The sequence below is a fragment of the Magallana gigas genome, chromosome 2 (genome assembly GCF_963853765.1).
Source record: "Magallana gigas chromosome 2, xbMagGiga1.1, whole genome shotgun sequence".
Classification (NCBI taxonomy): Eukaryota; Metazoa; Mollusca; class Bivalvia; order Ostreida; family Ostreidae; genus Magallana; species Magallana gigas.
The window spans coordinates 56,511,088-56,526,924 of record NC_088854.1 but is presented as its reverse complement, the minus strand read 5'-3'; the positions used below and the strand labels follow the sequence as shown (position 1 = coordinate 56,526,924).

The following is a 15,837-nucleotide window of genomic DNA, read 5'->3' as shown; positions in this document are numbered from 1 at the left end:
GACAAAAATAATTCGGATTTAATTTCATTTTGCCAGAAACGAAACTCGTTTTCATTTATTAAGCCCAGGAATGATCAATTTTCGTCTAAAAATGAAGAAAATGATTTCCTTCAGGCAGGACAATTGTCTAATTGGCACTGTATCCACTCTGCTCAAAGATTTGATTCTTTTATGGAAACATCAACATTTTGTTCTTATTCACTTTTCATCGAGTTAATCAAATCCTCACAAATTAGAAGCCATTTGCGGATAATTATGTTGAGACTGCAAATTGAATAAAACAATTCGGAATGACAGCTCACTCTTTGAAGGAAAACATTTGGTAGTCGAAAGTTTTTATTCGGAGCATTTCTGGATTTAAATTCCATCGTTGGATGCAGAAGATATACATTGGTATACCTGTGGAAAGAACAATTCATCATAAATAAAAGCAAGAGGTCTTATATCAAAAGAATCACAGTTGTACGACTCGAAATGAGCAAAGCATATTCCAATTTAAGGCACATATATTTAATGTCAAAGTTTATTGGCCTAAAATGTATGTTATGAAGTGCAGAAAAGAGAAAGAAAATTCATTCAATCAATCAATTTATCATTCAATCGATCGATAAGGTGAGTCTTTGAGACCAGCTTAGAACGCATTGGCTCTAAGGTATCGGTAGACTGTTTTACATCTCAGATCTGCATGAGAACACTTTGTATCTTTTGTAATGTTATGCGAGATGATATTGCAAATAAAATGCATGGTATAACAGACAACTGACAAATCCACACAGAAAGACAAAGCGGAGTTAACGAAGTCAACAAAACAATTATCAATATTTACATTTAGTGTGTAACTCAAATTACTGCAATATTTACAATAGATGCAAACGAAACGACCAATTTAAGTGTAGACTGAAAATCTACCAGAAAGCCTTTCTTCTGATCAATGGAACAATCTACGTGTTTCAATTTCCAAAAATTTCAAAAATATCATTTTGACGCTTTAGTTGTTGATGAATTCTTATTTCCTGATGTAGTTAACTAATTGAAAAAAAAAGTATTCAAAACCTTATCTTATTTTTGTCATGGAAACAAAAGACTAAAGATATATGACACACTAGCAGTTGAAGATACAGCTGTGGTTTGAATTATGACCATGATTTTGTACGGAAAGGTGGCGAGAGACTCGGTTGTTTCATCGCTTCATGTTGTATACATGTACATGGGACTCGTATCCTTGTTAGCGACAAACATCGCCATGATTGAAACGAAGTTTGTTTATTTTTAATAATACCGTACCTAAGTCTCTTACATTTTACTTCGGTATTATTGATTGTCGTATATTTCTGCTAATTGATGAAGCACAGAATGTTGACATCAACCAATATGTGGTGTTTTTTTCTCAGCCAAACAAAATTTTATAAGTGATACCGATCTTTTGACTTACATGAGAATTCATTTAGCAGGGATTTATTGATGACTCAGTTTGCTCTATATATTCATAGTCGACAAACACACTTATCTCATGGGAGGTAACTCTGACACCAAGTCCCCAGGAACGATCAATCCGAAAAATACCGAGATCCGTTATTTAAAACGGAAATTATTCATAAAGCAATTGGTTTTGATCTACCTCGTGGTCTTTTTATCAACAATCTAACTAACCAATTTTTAATCAACAGACGACGGAGAAACAATCATTGATTGCTACTTTAGATGTCAAGGTCATAGGTCAGGTATATGCAGTTTCAAAGTCATTTATGACACCCAAGGTCGGATTTGACGCATCTACTACAGTAGTTTGCCATTCTTTGAGGCGGTGGACGCGGAGCAATATACAACATACCAGCAGCACAGGCACCTGAAGTTATATATTTTTTTCTCATAATAAAAACATAAACTAGTACCTTCTACCTAATAATGTACCATTAACTTAAGTAGAGGGTATATATTCTTATTGTGAGAAAAACAAATAACTTCAGATCGCAGACACTGTTTCTGAGATAAAGAGTACCCCATAGTCTTGTTATTTTAACAATAAAATGCTTTCTTTATGGATTCATACGGGATATGAAGGTGGCGACATTGCTGAAAAAATACGTAACCCGCGTTGCCTGTAATAAATAAATTTTAGTGTAATTTCGAATTTAACATAGTAAAGGTTTTAACATTTCCATGATTTTTTTTTCATGGTTTCTTAAAACATTTTTCCAAATAATGTAATAATTACAGATCGAAGATATTTAATTTGAAAAGAAAGATAACCGTCGTAACACCAATGATGTTATGTTTTTCCTTTCTCTCGTCGTACTTATAGATTCTTCTATTCTCGGGAAACCGATATTGCATGATCAGAATTGATTTTAAAATCAAATGACAAAATTAGAAATAAAAAAATGAGTACAATTAAGTAAACTCGGCACATGGTTTTTACACAAATGGTACAGTGTTAATTATCAACAATTTCAGTAAAGGAATTTACAAAACAAAGTTTGTTTGTGAAGAATATTTAAATGTATTACCTAGAAAATTAAGAACATTGTGAAATTCAGAACAAGTAATCACTGTCTTCCTAGGTTTGTTGGTCGTTGGAATAAATTACAAAGTCATGAAAGAATCTGAAATCTGTATAATAATGTTCAACCAAATTGGGGACGAATTTCATTACCTGTTAGAATACAACGTATTATCTTCAATATTAGAAAAAAAATTAGCAAGAAAATATTATGTCCAACCTAATCATTCTAATATTACAAAGTTCTGTAATCTGTTGTTGAATACCAATTAACTCTAAATGTAAAGAAATGTGTATTTTATTACCAAAATTTATGAGGTCTGGCCCCGCCGTCACCAAGTTTCCTCAACTCAATTCTTGGCCTCAAGTATGAGTATTGACCTCAAGTTTATGCACTTTCCTTTAAAGGATTTGAGTTGAGGAATGAGTTGAGGGATTTTAAATTGTTGGTGAAAAGCAAAATGAGACAGCTCTGCTCATTTCAGATTGTTTGTTTATATGTACATGTAAATGTGTTAATATACATGTATGTTGTACCTCTTGTACCATTTATATTGTTTTGGAAGAATGAATGAATTGAATTGAATTGGTAAACATGTAAAAAAGTTATTTTTCTGCACTTAGTAAACTAATACTTGGCACCTGAACTTGGTAATTTCGTTACCTTTTATCGTATTTTGTTTTGAATTCGTTCTATATAGCAATTGTTGGTTTGCTTAATTGTTCTTATAGAAAAATAAGAAATTAACACTTATTGCTGGAAGATTATCTATAAATAGTTTTTATTTTCTGTGGTTGTATGTGAACAATATACGAATAATTTTAAGTATTCCCATAGAAGAACTTCTACACAAGTAACACTGACCACTATTTTTTTGAATGAATCCATTTTACCAATCTCCATTCGTAATGATCCAAATATATAGCAATTTGGTGCATTTTAATATTTTGAGATGGCCCCACTAAAAACCAAACGGTAGAATTTAGTATTTTTTAACATATAAGGTAGGAAATGATTTTACTAATCATATTTGAGAAAAAAACTATTGTAGTATTTTTTTAATCTGTTTAATGTGCAAAAAATGACAGTTTCCTATATATTCCTATAATAAATGCACCTCTAATTTGAGATGGTCCCTAAAAAGAACCAGACAGTCGATTTTCTTGAAGCTTTGCAAATAAACTAGAGTTGGTTGAAATTATATATGGTTAAGAAATAAAGAGTTTTGCTAATGTAGTTTTCCCGCAAAAAAAAAACAAAACCAAATCGGTCTCCTTAAATATATCCAAAGAGAACAGGATACTAATATAGATACTAGTACTATTAGAATTTTTGAGGGGTTTTGCCTAAGCTGGCAAAAGGGACAGAAAATTCATGCTAATTCTATAAGCTATAACTTACTGTAGCTTAACAGACATCTGATTTGGAGTGGGTGTTTCATCAGATACGTTGGAATCCTGCTAAATGATTCGTAAATTTTATTAAATCTGATCGGGTTCGAAATACAATTGGCGCGCATGTGTATTATGCGCATGCGTAATTTGTCCTTTTGCATTGAACTCCTGAAAACATGGCGACTCCGGCCAAAGTGAGCAAGCCAGAAGGGAAAAACAATCATGATAACGCAGATGAGCAAGCTGGTGAGATAATAATGAACATGAGAGTCTTTCATACATATGTTGAACCTGCAGAGGTACCGATTAGCTTTTCCGCACCGCAAATTCATTGTCATGCAATGCTACCATGTCGGTTCAAGCCATGTGCGATTTCTCTTTTGTTGAAAACATGTTCATATCAAAAGATATTGGTTTGATTTATTTGTGACTGTGTGAACGAAATTTATGCATGCTGAATAGTATTGAATGCTGTTTGAAGATGGTAGTAGGATAATATCGGTAAATTGCGCAGACATATAATTGTTATATCTTTGGCTCCAAAATTTCATGTTATTGTATGACGTCATTGCTGTTCACTTCCGGTTTTAACCAGTTTGATTGTAGATTGATGTGTTTTAGCCAATCTGTAAAAATTGATTTGTATGGTGTTAAAGGTTATTCTAATCAAATTCATTTGACAATTTTGTCTAATTGAGATGATACTGTAATAATTCCCAAATAACATACTTGCTGGACATTTAGTACAGTAGCATAATTGAAACCAAAATAAAAATTATCATAAGTTTATTTTGAGGTTTAAATGAGATCTTATTAATACTGAACATGTATGTAAATAAAAGGTTTTTATCTAGGCATCTAGTTTGTCTTTAAAAAAAATTGAATAAAGGAAATCCACTAGTTTTTGGCTTAAAATTTTTTATTTATTAATTTCTTGGGCCAAAATAAGGAGATGTTTATGACTTCAATATGAGACATGCATGTTTTTTATTATATTAAATTCTATTTTAGACATTTATTTTTTTACTCATCAGCAGATATTCATCAAACTGATATATTGGCAAAGTTTAATTATTTTTTGTTCTATATAGTTTAAAAAGGATGAGTTTTTGCAGATGAACAAACATAACGAATTTGATATGCCTCTTCTTCATTTTGCAGCTCATCTTCCCTTCTTTAGTAATAACACATGTCTGAACTGAAATATAGGATTTCTAATGGCATTTTACAACTTAAATTTGCCAGATAGGACAAAGTCAAATAAAGCATTTATTTGGGGCGTTTTGTTATCAATCTTTAGTGCCTGGGGAAAGTAACAGAAATTAATGGAAAGTAAAAAATGCAAGTCCAACATTCAAAATTAGTCATTATAAAATTCTCTAAAAATACAATTGTCCTTTATTCCTTCTACTAGGCAAAATCATAGAAACTTCAGATTCTGAAGGTAATGAAGCATTTCAGTGGTAGATGTATCAGCTAAAGTCATGTTTTCATATTGACAGAGACTATTATTTATTCTGAGTAACCTGAGCATTTGTTTACATTGATTTCATAATAGAGAAAACTAAAAATGATAAGATATGAAAAATTCGGGGGAAAAAAATTGATGCAGCAATACTTTTACTGATGATGCTGTGCTCTAGAAACAAATCATTACCTAAATTTTTTTTTGCCTTAGTTGTATGTTTTAAATATTTTCAGACAAAGAGCAGCAAGAGGCCATTGAGCAGATAGATGAGGTTCAGAATGAAATAGACAGACTAAATGAGCAAGCCAGTGAAGAAATTCTCAAAGTTGAACAAAAGTACAACAAGCTACGGCAACCTTACTACTCGAAGCGATCCGACCTTATAGCAAAAATACCAAACTTTTGGGTGACAGCTGTATCCTTTCCTGTGATAACTGCTGAAAGTGCAGACCAAGAGTTTGAAAAACACTAGCTAATAATGATTTCTTTTATTCAGTTATATCTGATCTAAAAATGTTTTGCATTGAGTTTTGTTTTCCATATAAGATATAGGTGGTGTTAGTATAAACTTGAATGATTGTCAGTATATAGATTAGTAAATCTTCAAATTACTTCTTTAGTTAGGTTTATTGTTCTAATATCAGATGAATTAATATGTGGTGAGAAGATATGACCCATTTTGGTATTTTACCTTAACATGTTGATAGTTTGTAAACCATCCTCAAATATCTGCACTATTAAATGAAGAAGATGAGGAAGCCCTACAATTTCTCACAAAGGTTGAAGTTCAGGAGTTTGAAGATATAAAATCTGGTTACAAAATAAACTTTGTAAGTATAGTAAAACATGTAGAAAACATATTTCTTAATATGTATATGTATATCAATTGCATATTAATATGTTGAATACATGTATGTTGTAGAGGGGAACATTTAAAATTATGGGTTTTTATTTTCTTTTTCAGTATTTTGATAGTAACCAATACTTTGAAAATGATGTTATATCAAAAGAATTTCACTTGAATGAAACAGGGGAACCATCATCAAAATCAACACCTATTAAGTGGAAGAGTGGAAAGGTATACCTTATTGATGCTGGCATTGATATCAGTTTATTGTTTATTGCCAATGGTTGTAGAAGAAATCCCTAAATTTTGTGTCTGTTGAATGAAATTTTGTTTTACTTGTCATGATTATGGTGATTTTATTTCTAGGACCTAACAAAAAAATCAAGTACACCCAGCAAAGGAGGGCGTAAGCGTAACATGGAAGAGCAGGAATCCTTCTTCTGTTGGTTCACGGACCACGGCGACGCCGGAGCAGATGAATTAGGGGAGGTCATCAAGGACGACATCTGGCCAAATCCATTGCAATACTACCTGGTAACTTTTTCCTTCATAAAGTGCAATATATTATTTTAACTTTAGCTGTCTTAAAGCTTAAGGCCAAACCTTTGTCATATATGAAACAAATAATTCCTCGGTGTTAATTGCCAAGGAGCCTTTATTGTTAAAACTAAAATTTAATAACTAGGACTTTGATTTACACATGATCACAGTATATACAATAAGCTTAATACTGGCAACAGTCAAATCGATTAGTTGCAAGTCCAAACACTGTTTTTAGCAGAAGGAGGATTCTATAGCATAAACCAAACCAGAACCAAAATCTCAAAAATTGAACTGAAACCAAGCTAAATTTAAACAGGAGTTTTTTGGTCATACAGGTATCCATGACGGCCATTGCAGTGATTTTTCACTGCCCATTGAGGGTCATAATTCTGCCCCATTCCCAATTGCAACATCCTTCCTCTTCACCCAAAATTCCACATCAATTTTCTCCAGAGAATTCGCAAAAATTTGTGTGAATTATTTAAATTTGGCAATAAACTGGATTCTGACTCACTAACAGTGTTTAGTTCTTGAAATTTTGTCTTACGATTGCACATTAAAATTTCCCATTATTTGATAAATTGTCCTGAAATTTCCATAATAAATTTAGTGAAATCTGGTATCAGACAGAATAGATTTTTAAGAACATGTTGCATTTTATAGTTACTTCCCTTATCATAATGCTGTAGTACTCAATTGTTCAGGATCTCACTGATTTGGTATTCATGTCTTCTTCCCATCCCCAGTCCCATTATAATGCAGTTGACCTGTGTTTTTATTTTCTTTATTTTAGGCATCTGAAATTGAAGAAGATGGAGGAGGTATGATTAGATTTTAATTTGTCTTAACAGCAAATAATTTTGAGTACATTATTTCAAAAAAGAATATACATTTCAAATTGTAAATATGTTTATTGGGTATCTTTATAGATGAATTAGATGAGGAAGGCATGATGGATGAAGAAGATGAAGAGGACTATGAAGGAGAAGAAGAGGTAGAAATTTATTATATATGATTTAATGGTTCGGAGGTTTTGTTGTTGCATAAAGTATTGACCCTATCATTCATTTACTTTGGCAAATTAAATTTCATTTCATATGAGAAGTCTTGTGATAGTATATCACAATCATATAATAGTCTTGCTTGATCTTAACGGAATGAGTTCTGAAGTGTTGATACATTTGTTTGATTTCCAGGAAGGTGAAGGAGATGAAGATGGAGAAGATGAGGGAGATGACGGGGAAGATGAAGGTTGAACTGCCATGGAAACCATCATTCATTGTTATCATTCTTTTATATCATGTGACAGTTGTTGACATTTCATTCTCGCGGATTTTTCATGTCGACTTCTCATTGTGCATTGTTAAAGTAGTTCATAGATGTCTTGGGTGTGTCCTAACATTTCAAGCTGTTTGTTTATCAGCCAATACCTTTTTTGATACAGTTTGTTTTTTAAGTTCATTAAGGAATTCTTTTAGTGTTGTCATATTTGAAGTATTTAAAGAATTTGTATGTATTTGGAAATATAGTGAAATAAAAATGATATTGAATAATTGTACAAGAATTTGATGTTAAGAAATTCAATTAAATGCAGTTAAAAGACAGTTTGTACCATTCTTTGAAGTGAACTCTTTGTATCTCAGTTCATCTCCTCCATTTTGTTGGATGTTGACCAAGACATGTGGATCAAGCACTTCGTATCATATGATAAAATCATGTCTTTTTCTGTTCAAATGTCAAGAACTTGCAAAATAAATTTTGCATGTATTTTTATTTTTATTTAGCTTTTTTCCTGCAGAGTTAGGAAAGCAGAATGAGGAAGATTGCACTATCATTCAAAATGTGGGATGGTATACTTGCATTGAGGAGATCAAAGTTGTTCAAAAATTTACATCTTTTCCAAATATATTGAAGGAAAGAGTAATTAGAACCCTAGCTTTAGTCAAATGTGCAAAAAAGAGGGAAAATAAATACACTGACTGTTAATGTTCAATCTCTGTCTCTCCAGAGTGGAGAAACTTCAATCCACAGGCAGTATAGAGACCACTCGCCGAGTAACGCCAAGTTGTTGCTATAAACATTTTTCTTTATCTATGTTGAGAATTCAACTATGTTCACATTTTTTTTTGCATATATCTAAACGTTTAACTTCAGTCTCTTGAACCACTAGGCCAATATTAACAAAACTTTGCACAAAGCATCTTGCGAGTGAAAGGCTTTGAATTTGTTTTTCAAATGAATGGTACCCTTATGAAAGAAATGGAAAACTAGCAATGCTGCATTACATTTAAAAGAATTAAAGGTGTTAATAAGCTTCCTTGCTCGTAATTCAATTGTTTTTCTTTAACTACAATCTACAGTGTTCTTATTAGCTTCGGACTCTTAATAAGAAAACTAACAATTTTTGTATTCCCAATTTCGTTACACCAATATGACTATAATTAAAATGTTAGCTTGTCAGTTGAGAAATAATTTATTTTGACATATACAATATATGTTCAGAGTTTTCTACATTCTAAGCCAGAGAGTGAAAGATAATCAAAAATAATCTCGTGTTTAAAGATGAACATTGCGAACAGAAAGGGTTCCCAACGGGAAATCGAAGTTCATTATACATGTATTACTAAAACCATAGAAAACTGTACACTTTATACCAAAAGAACATGCATTATAGAAGGACCAAAATTATGGCACGTAAAATTCACTAAAATGAGTTTCACGGTTTATCGGTTGATAACTAGTTAACGGACGATGGTTTTAGAGATGAAAGCAGTCCGACTGTAAATAAGGGGAAAAGGGGGGGGGGGAATCAGACGGAAATGAAAGGTAACTTTACTGTACTACATGCACAGTCAATACAATAAAACTGTTCAAGGTAGACGGTATGACCAGTCTCTAAATGTCAAGATTTATGAAATAGATTTCAATGAAAGGAGCCAAATTCGAAATACATAAATGTGTAATGTTACCTTACTTCAGTATACAGTGGCATTGGAAGGAAATTGAAAGTTGGGGGGGGGGGGGCTAGACTGATCCTTTGAAATCTTGACAAGAAAAAAACCCTCCCAAAATCATGAAAATCCTAATCCGTGGTGGGGGAGGGGGGGGGGGGGGCTGGATATACCTCTTTTTTCAAGGTAAATTTAGGAACAATTATGTTTGCTGAATGAGGGGGCTGAACCCTCTCTGATGTTATGTGCCTAATGGTTAGGTCTAACCCCCCAGCATCATTTTACTTTATTTTTTTATTTTCATCTTTCATATTTGGTTTTTCTTGAAAAAAGAAAAAAAAACCTCTAGACTCCGGATAGAAATAAGAGAATCCGGAAATATCAATGTTACAATGTTCGGTTTTAATGTAAAATTTGAACATGGCAGACGACGAGCTCGGAATTTCAGAGGATGATGTCGACGAATTAAGCGAGCTTTTTCACCTAGCATCTAATTTTGTGCGATCTTCCACGAATAGCTTTAACCAAGAGCAGCTTCTCTATTTGTATGCTAGGTTTAAGCAGGTAGGCAACCAGGTTAATTCTAAAATTCACATCTATAATAATGTAAGCCTTGATCACATGTTGCGGTTTAATTATACTGTATATAGCTGTATAGGTCTATTGTTTACATGGTTAACATGCGTATTTAGTTTATTGTACATTTGGCGGATCACATATCAACTATTTAGCTTGATTTGGTTAGAAATAAAGACTATATTATAGTATTTCTTTATGATATTCTTTAGATCTGGTATGTACTGTATGTATGTATATATACACAACTTCCATGGCAATAAGTGTATTATAATTAAAAAAATACATATACTTTAAAAATTGTGATTTGGGCGTTCACCAATTAGTTAATCAAGTGTTTTGTTTTGTAACATCTGTCAAATGTAAAAAAAAAAAAAAAAATCAATTAGGTCTAAAGGAATTGTTAGTTTAAAACAACTGGACAGCTGTGCATTATTAAAATATGTCATAAATACCTCTCATTTAGGTCCAAGCAATATTCATGCGCAGATCCCAAAAATATTTTCCGAGGAGGTCTGATGGTTATTTGAGTTTGCCGGGGGGGGGGTCTGGACCCAAATGCCTCATTCCTTTTATATGGTTGAAGAAATGTATCTTAAGTATACTGAGATTACATTTCAAATAAAAGGAAAGCAGTGTGTTAAAAAAAGATTGTACAAGGTGTTCAGAAAAATATGCTAGATTTTTGCAATTTTTCTATAAATAATTGGATAAAATATTTTATGAAAACTTTTTTTTGTTCTTGTCAATTTCTCAAGCTAGACAAACAAAATAAAATGTCAGTGAAAATGTTGGAATTTTTCCCTTGTATCAATTATCAATCGTCCCTCTTCCACAGGTATGTATTTTTGTTTATTGTCCAGTGATTGGAAACATTAACCAGGAACAGAGAATAGATTTCAGTGGCTATATGTACACTGTTGGATTTCTTTCGATAAAAGGAGAAACATGTACCGGTATTATAGGGTATATAAAACTGTATGAAATGATCCACATGATAACACATGTGCAAAATACAAAACAAAGTGGTAGAGCTGTTAAAACAAAACCATGGACATACGTAGTTTGTGTCAAATAGTTACAGGTATTTCACATTAGCATGCCAATTTTATATATAGGCAGACATTCAATCATTGATTAATAGAAACCAAAATATACCGTAAGTTTTTCCAATGTAATCTATGAATATATCTTTGAGGCCTGCATTACAACTTGTCTGAATGCTTGAATTAGATAGTTGCATCAAACCAAATGTATCAAAAAAAAATCTCCAATAGTGGAGTGACAGATCGAAACATTTATTGATATTATATTTTTTATTTCTTTAAAACAGGCTAATGATGGACCTTGTTTTGTTTCTAAGCCTGGAATGTTTGACTTTCAAGGGAAAAAAAAGTGGTAAGTCACAAAATTCCTGTATCTTTAACTGGGTTTTATTGAATATATGCAGACATGAATGATTTGTCAGCAAAGTCTTGAAAATGAAAAACTTAACTGTAAATTAGGAATTATTACACACTTATCAGATTAGCAAAATGAAAAAAAGAAATTTTACAAAATGCATTTATATTTTAGGGAAGCATGGAAAAGCTTGGAAAATAAAACCAGAGAGGAAGCAATGAAAGAGTATATTTCAAAGGTGACCTTAACTGTGCCAGACTGGAATTTGGTAGGTGTATTATATGTTGACTGGAAAATTTATCAAGGTTAATTAGAAGTCACCAGTTGTCAGATTACATGTACAATGTGGATTCAGTAGTGTTAATTAGGAGATTACTGATTACTATATGCTAGTTGTTTTATATTGACCAATTTGTGAGCCTTTTAAAAGCATACGTCAAGTAAAATGTACCTGTAAAAGAGATGACGCAGTTGAATTAGTTGTTTTTTTTGTATGAAGCAGTTTGACAGGAGACAGGCTGGTGATGGGTGGGTAGGTGTCAGCACAATGTCCAACACAGACACAGTGATTGAGGACAGAAACAAGACGGCCTTTGATTGGTGCAAGGATGGGGATACAAAGCATCTACTGCACTATCTAAAGACCACCAAAACAAACGTCAACAAACAGGATGAAAATGTAAGAAAATGTCACATGTTGTGTATAATAGCAAGAGAACCATCAGCTGTTGAAGAAATATGGTGTACAGATGTCAATACTTGTAATTTTTTGATGGAACTCTTGATCTTTCTCAGGGAATGACTATACTTCACTGGACATGTGATAGAGGCAACATTGAAATGTTAGATGCTCTTCTTGGCCTCAAAGCTGATCCAAATATACAGGTTTGTTTGCCTTTATTTTCCTCTTGCAGTACCGGATATGATTAGGGATTGTTGATATGTGAGAGGATGCTCTGCTTTTCTAAGCTCTTGGAAACAGAGAACGACATCCATGTAATCAATATAATTATTTACAACTATAATGCTTATTTGACTGGAAATAAGATACATGTTCTAATACGGACCATGCCAGATTGAGCGAAAAGTGCTTTTTGGTTTTAGAACATTTAGAACCATTTTAACAAGACCTTGGACTTTCGGTAGGATGTAACCATCTTGCATCAAAACAAGATAAAATGATGCTGGTTTCAAGTGAAATATACACAGATTGCGTAGTCTTAGCTCAAAAGCCAAACAAATCGTGTTGATTTCAAAGAGACATGGCTGAGTGGCCAGCAATGAAATAAAAAGGCCTACATTACATTACTGTTGGACACAACTGTCCACAGTCCAAGCTCCTGTTAAAATGGTTATAGTTGTTCTCATAAATGTATAGTATTCACTCTACAAACACAGGTGTTCACTTGTTGACATTTGGTTGTTTATTTAGAGTTTATGGTGAACACATTTCACCAATATGATCTATACAAAATTAAATTTTTTATTGTTTAATGCCCTTAATTTTCTGCTGATCAGTATAAGGATATAAAAATGGGTACCGGTAATTTTTTCTATTGTAGGATAATGATGGACAAAGTCCTCTGCATTATGGTGAGTTACTGTATGTGGTAAAAAATTTAGGTTGAAACTTTTAAACCATTTCATAAAAAATAGTGTGGAGAGAATCTAGTCCAACAGTTTTCTGTTTGTACTAACTTTATCCCATTGTTTCAGCGGTGAGTTGTGAGCACCAGGATATTGTGGAAAGACTGCTGAAGACCAGCATCAACCTAAAGCTTCAGGATGTAGATGGTCTCACAATTACAGACATTGAAACCACTCCAGAGATAAAGCACTTGCTAGAACAATATGTTACCTGATATATGCTTCATTCATACGGATTTTAAGAACAGTTTATGAATTTACATGTCTTTCATCAATTTTAAAATGGCTCCTTTCCGAATCCTAACATAATCTGTTATAGGATTAATTTTAAACAGCGTGGCATTGTTCTTGTAATTTAATGTGAAGAGATAATTACCGATAGCATATTGTGTGGGAGGGAGAACTTTAAACTCTCATCATCTCAAGTATTTCAGTGTTAATATTTATGATCAAATACTGGTACTTTCATTATATTCAAATTACCCATTTGTACATGTATTGCTGAACTTCATTGTCATTAGTTCGTGTCTCATGTTGACACATGTAGAAGATGGATAAAGATTGTCAATTCCTAGTTACTGAGCTGTAACCATTCATTAATGTAGATATAAATGAAGGAAATATCAATACCTGCTAGCAGGTCTTGTAACTGGATCTGATCAAAACTGGAAAAAATCATTAATTAGGTCCATTGCTTGACCAACAGTATGAAATATCAGTACATTGTTACATGTATCCAGGGGTTTGGTTTTTTCAAGCCTAAAGCTAAGTACTGGTAGATATTTAGCATATGTCCTTATATTTTTAAAGTATTTCCTTTGGTAATGGTAAGAAATCTCAACTACTGGTACATGTCTGACATTTAATATTGCATTTGTACCATATTTTGATTTTTAGCAAACGTACATCATGTAAAATTCTTTTATCAACAGTAAATGATGTAAAATAGACCGAAATGCTGATTTATTGACTCTTACTTTACATAATCTTGTAGGTACGGTTAAACATGCTTCTTGCCAAGTGCCCTCATGTGTTATATCAGTTCTGACAGTCTATTATACTATGGAAGATTTTAGGGAATAAAAAGGAAAGTGATATTACTGTAAAGTTGGCTGAAATGCATGCTTCAATTAGAACTCATTTTCTTTTGAAATATTTGAATCTTATGAGTAAACATAGAGATTACAAAATATGGTGTAATCAAGTATTTAGTTCCTAAATTATTGCCCTTTAGGTAATGCATTCCTGGTCCAGCCACAATTTCTCTTGTTACTATACATTTGGTGCCTTGACCAGCCTCTGAAATTGCAGATAACCCAGCAAGGTATATAAAACCAAGGTCAAGTTGTCTTCCGAATCAAAGACATTAAAGAGAGGAATGTAGTAGTTGGGGCTATATGGACCGTGGTTCTGCCTGGGTAGTTCAGTGGTAGAGCACCTGACTAGAGATACAGGGGTCCTGTGTTTGACTTCAAGTCCAGCCACACCCTTTTCCTCTATCACAATTAAATTAAAACCGAATTAAAAATTCATGTTATACAAACATTGACTGGGTTGAACTGTTGAAGGCAACTTTAATTAGCCCTGAGGGACGAAATATTGCTCAACGCAAAGTGGAAGGCAATATATTCATCCAAAGGGGGCTAATTTAATTAATGTTGCCCCCAAGAAACAGAGTCAATATTTGTTTTTTTATATGAAGAAACAAACCTAAAACCAAGAGAGGATTTGAAAACAGATTATCGTAATTTTCTCAAATCGACATAAAATTCACAAATTCAATTTTGTGCAAAGTCCATTTCCAAAATATTGTTGGCATCAAACGGTTACTGTTTGATATTCCACTGCTTGTAGGAATTAAGCTACAGATGTTCTGTCTAATTTTACTTTTCAATAATTTGCAAATCCTTATATCCATTATTATAGCACACCATCACATTGCTTGTCCATTGTTTACTTGCCTTGACTGATTGTCTACTATTACATAATCTTGTTTTTGAGTCGCGAAGATTTCTTCACAACACAGTTTATGAATCAAGGGAATATTCTCTGGATATTATTCCTAGCCGATCTATATTACAAAAATATTGACTGTACTATATTTTTTGGATGAGCTTATATGACAATTATTGACTATTTGTCTATATAGAATTATATACCGTAGTGAGAATAAACTACTGAATATAACAATGTATTGTATTGCTTCCTGTCAACTAATAGTTTGTTCATCGGGGGCTAACCTAGAGTTGCTGCAGTCGACGTTTGTATTGTGTTTTTAATTCATTGATATGGATGTATCATGTTTATTAGGATTAAATTTTGTTTGGAGTTACGGTCTCCCAATTTAAGAGGCACCATTGTACATATCCATGCGTCTGTAATAAACTGTATTATTATATGATTGATCAATTCCTAGCTCTCTGATTGGCTCAAATCCAACTATTTTGAAAAAACAGAATGTTATATTCACCTGACATGACCTAGCTAGGAGGTCAATATTATTAACATT

At 32.7% G+C, this 15,837-nt stretch overlaps 2 protein-coding genes across 3 annotated transcripts; both read left to right on the top strand.

Annotated features, from left to right (window-relative positions):
• The first annotated feature begins 3,981 nt into the window (after positions 1-3,981).
• Positions 3,982-8,526, top strand: LOC105339644 (protein SET). Its single transcript, XM_011445277.4, has 8 exons — positions 3,982-4,141; positions 5,597-5,778; positions 6,071-6,193; positions 6,328-6,441; positions 6,577-6,744; positions 7,547-7,574; positions 7,683-7,747; positions 7,950-8,526. The coding sequence occupies exons 1-8, from the start codon at positions 4,072-4,074 to the stop codon at positions 8,007-8,009; spliced, it is 810 nt and encodes a 269-aa protein (XP_011443579.1). The 5' UTR covers positions 3,982-4,071; the 3' UTR covers positions 8,010-8,526.
• Positions 8,527-10,095: 1,569 nt separating this feature from the next.
• Positions 10,096-15,733, top strand: LOC105339643 (acyl-CoA-binding domain-containing protein 6). 2 transcript variants are annotated; one of them, XM_011445276.4, is made up of 7 exons: positions 10,096-10,268; positions 11,614-11,678; positions 11,856-11,949; positions 12,184-12,360; positions 12,477-12,566; positions 13,244-13,274; positions 13,398-15,733. In XM_011445276.4, the coding sequence occupies exons 1-7, from the start codon at positions 10,125-10,127 to the stop codon at positions 13,541-13,543; spliced, it is 747 nt and encodes a 248-aa protein (XP_011443578.3). In that variant the 5' UTR covers positions 10,096-10,124; the 3' UTR covers positions 13,544-15,733. The 2 variants fall into 2 exon arrangements, with proteins under 2 accessions (XP_011443578.3, XP_011443577.3); XM_011445275.4 differs by having other exon boundaries at positions 10,097-10,268; positions 12,181-12,360.
• Positions 15,734-15,837: the final 104 nt, after the last annotated feature.

Coding starts and splice junctions, on each gene's coding strand:
- LOC105339644 (XM_011445277.4), top strand. CDS start 4,072: ATGGCGACTCCGGCCAAAGTGAGCAAGCCAGAAGGGAAAAACAATCAT. Junction 5,779..6,070: donor CAAACTTTTGGGTGACAGCT/GTATCCTTTCCT, acceptor ACATGTTGATAG/TTTGTAAACCATCCTCAAAT. Junction 6,442..6,576: donor TTAAGTGGAAGAGTGGAAAG/GTATACCTTATT, acceptor TTTTATTTCTAG/GACCTAACAAAAAAATCAAG.
- LOC105339643 (XM_011445275.4), top strand. CDS start 10,125: ATGGCAGACGACGAGCTCGGAATTTCAGAGGATGATGTCGACGAATTA. Junction 11,950..12,180: donor CTGTGCCAGACTGGAATTTG/GTAGGTGTATTA, acceptor TTTTGTATGAAG/CAGTTTGACAGGAGACAGGC. Junction 12,567..13,243: donor AAGCTGATCCAAATATACAG/GTTTGTTTGCCT, acceptor TTTCTATTGTAG/GATAATGATGGACAAAGTCC.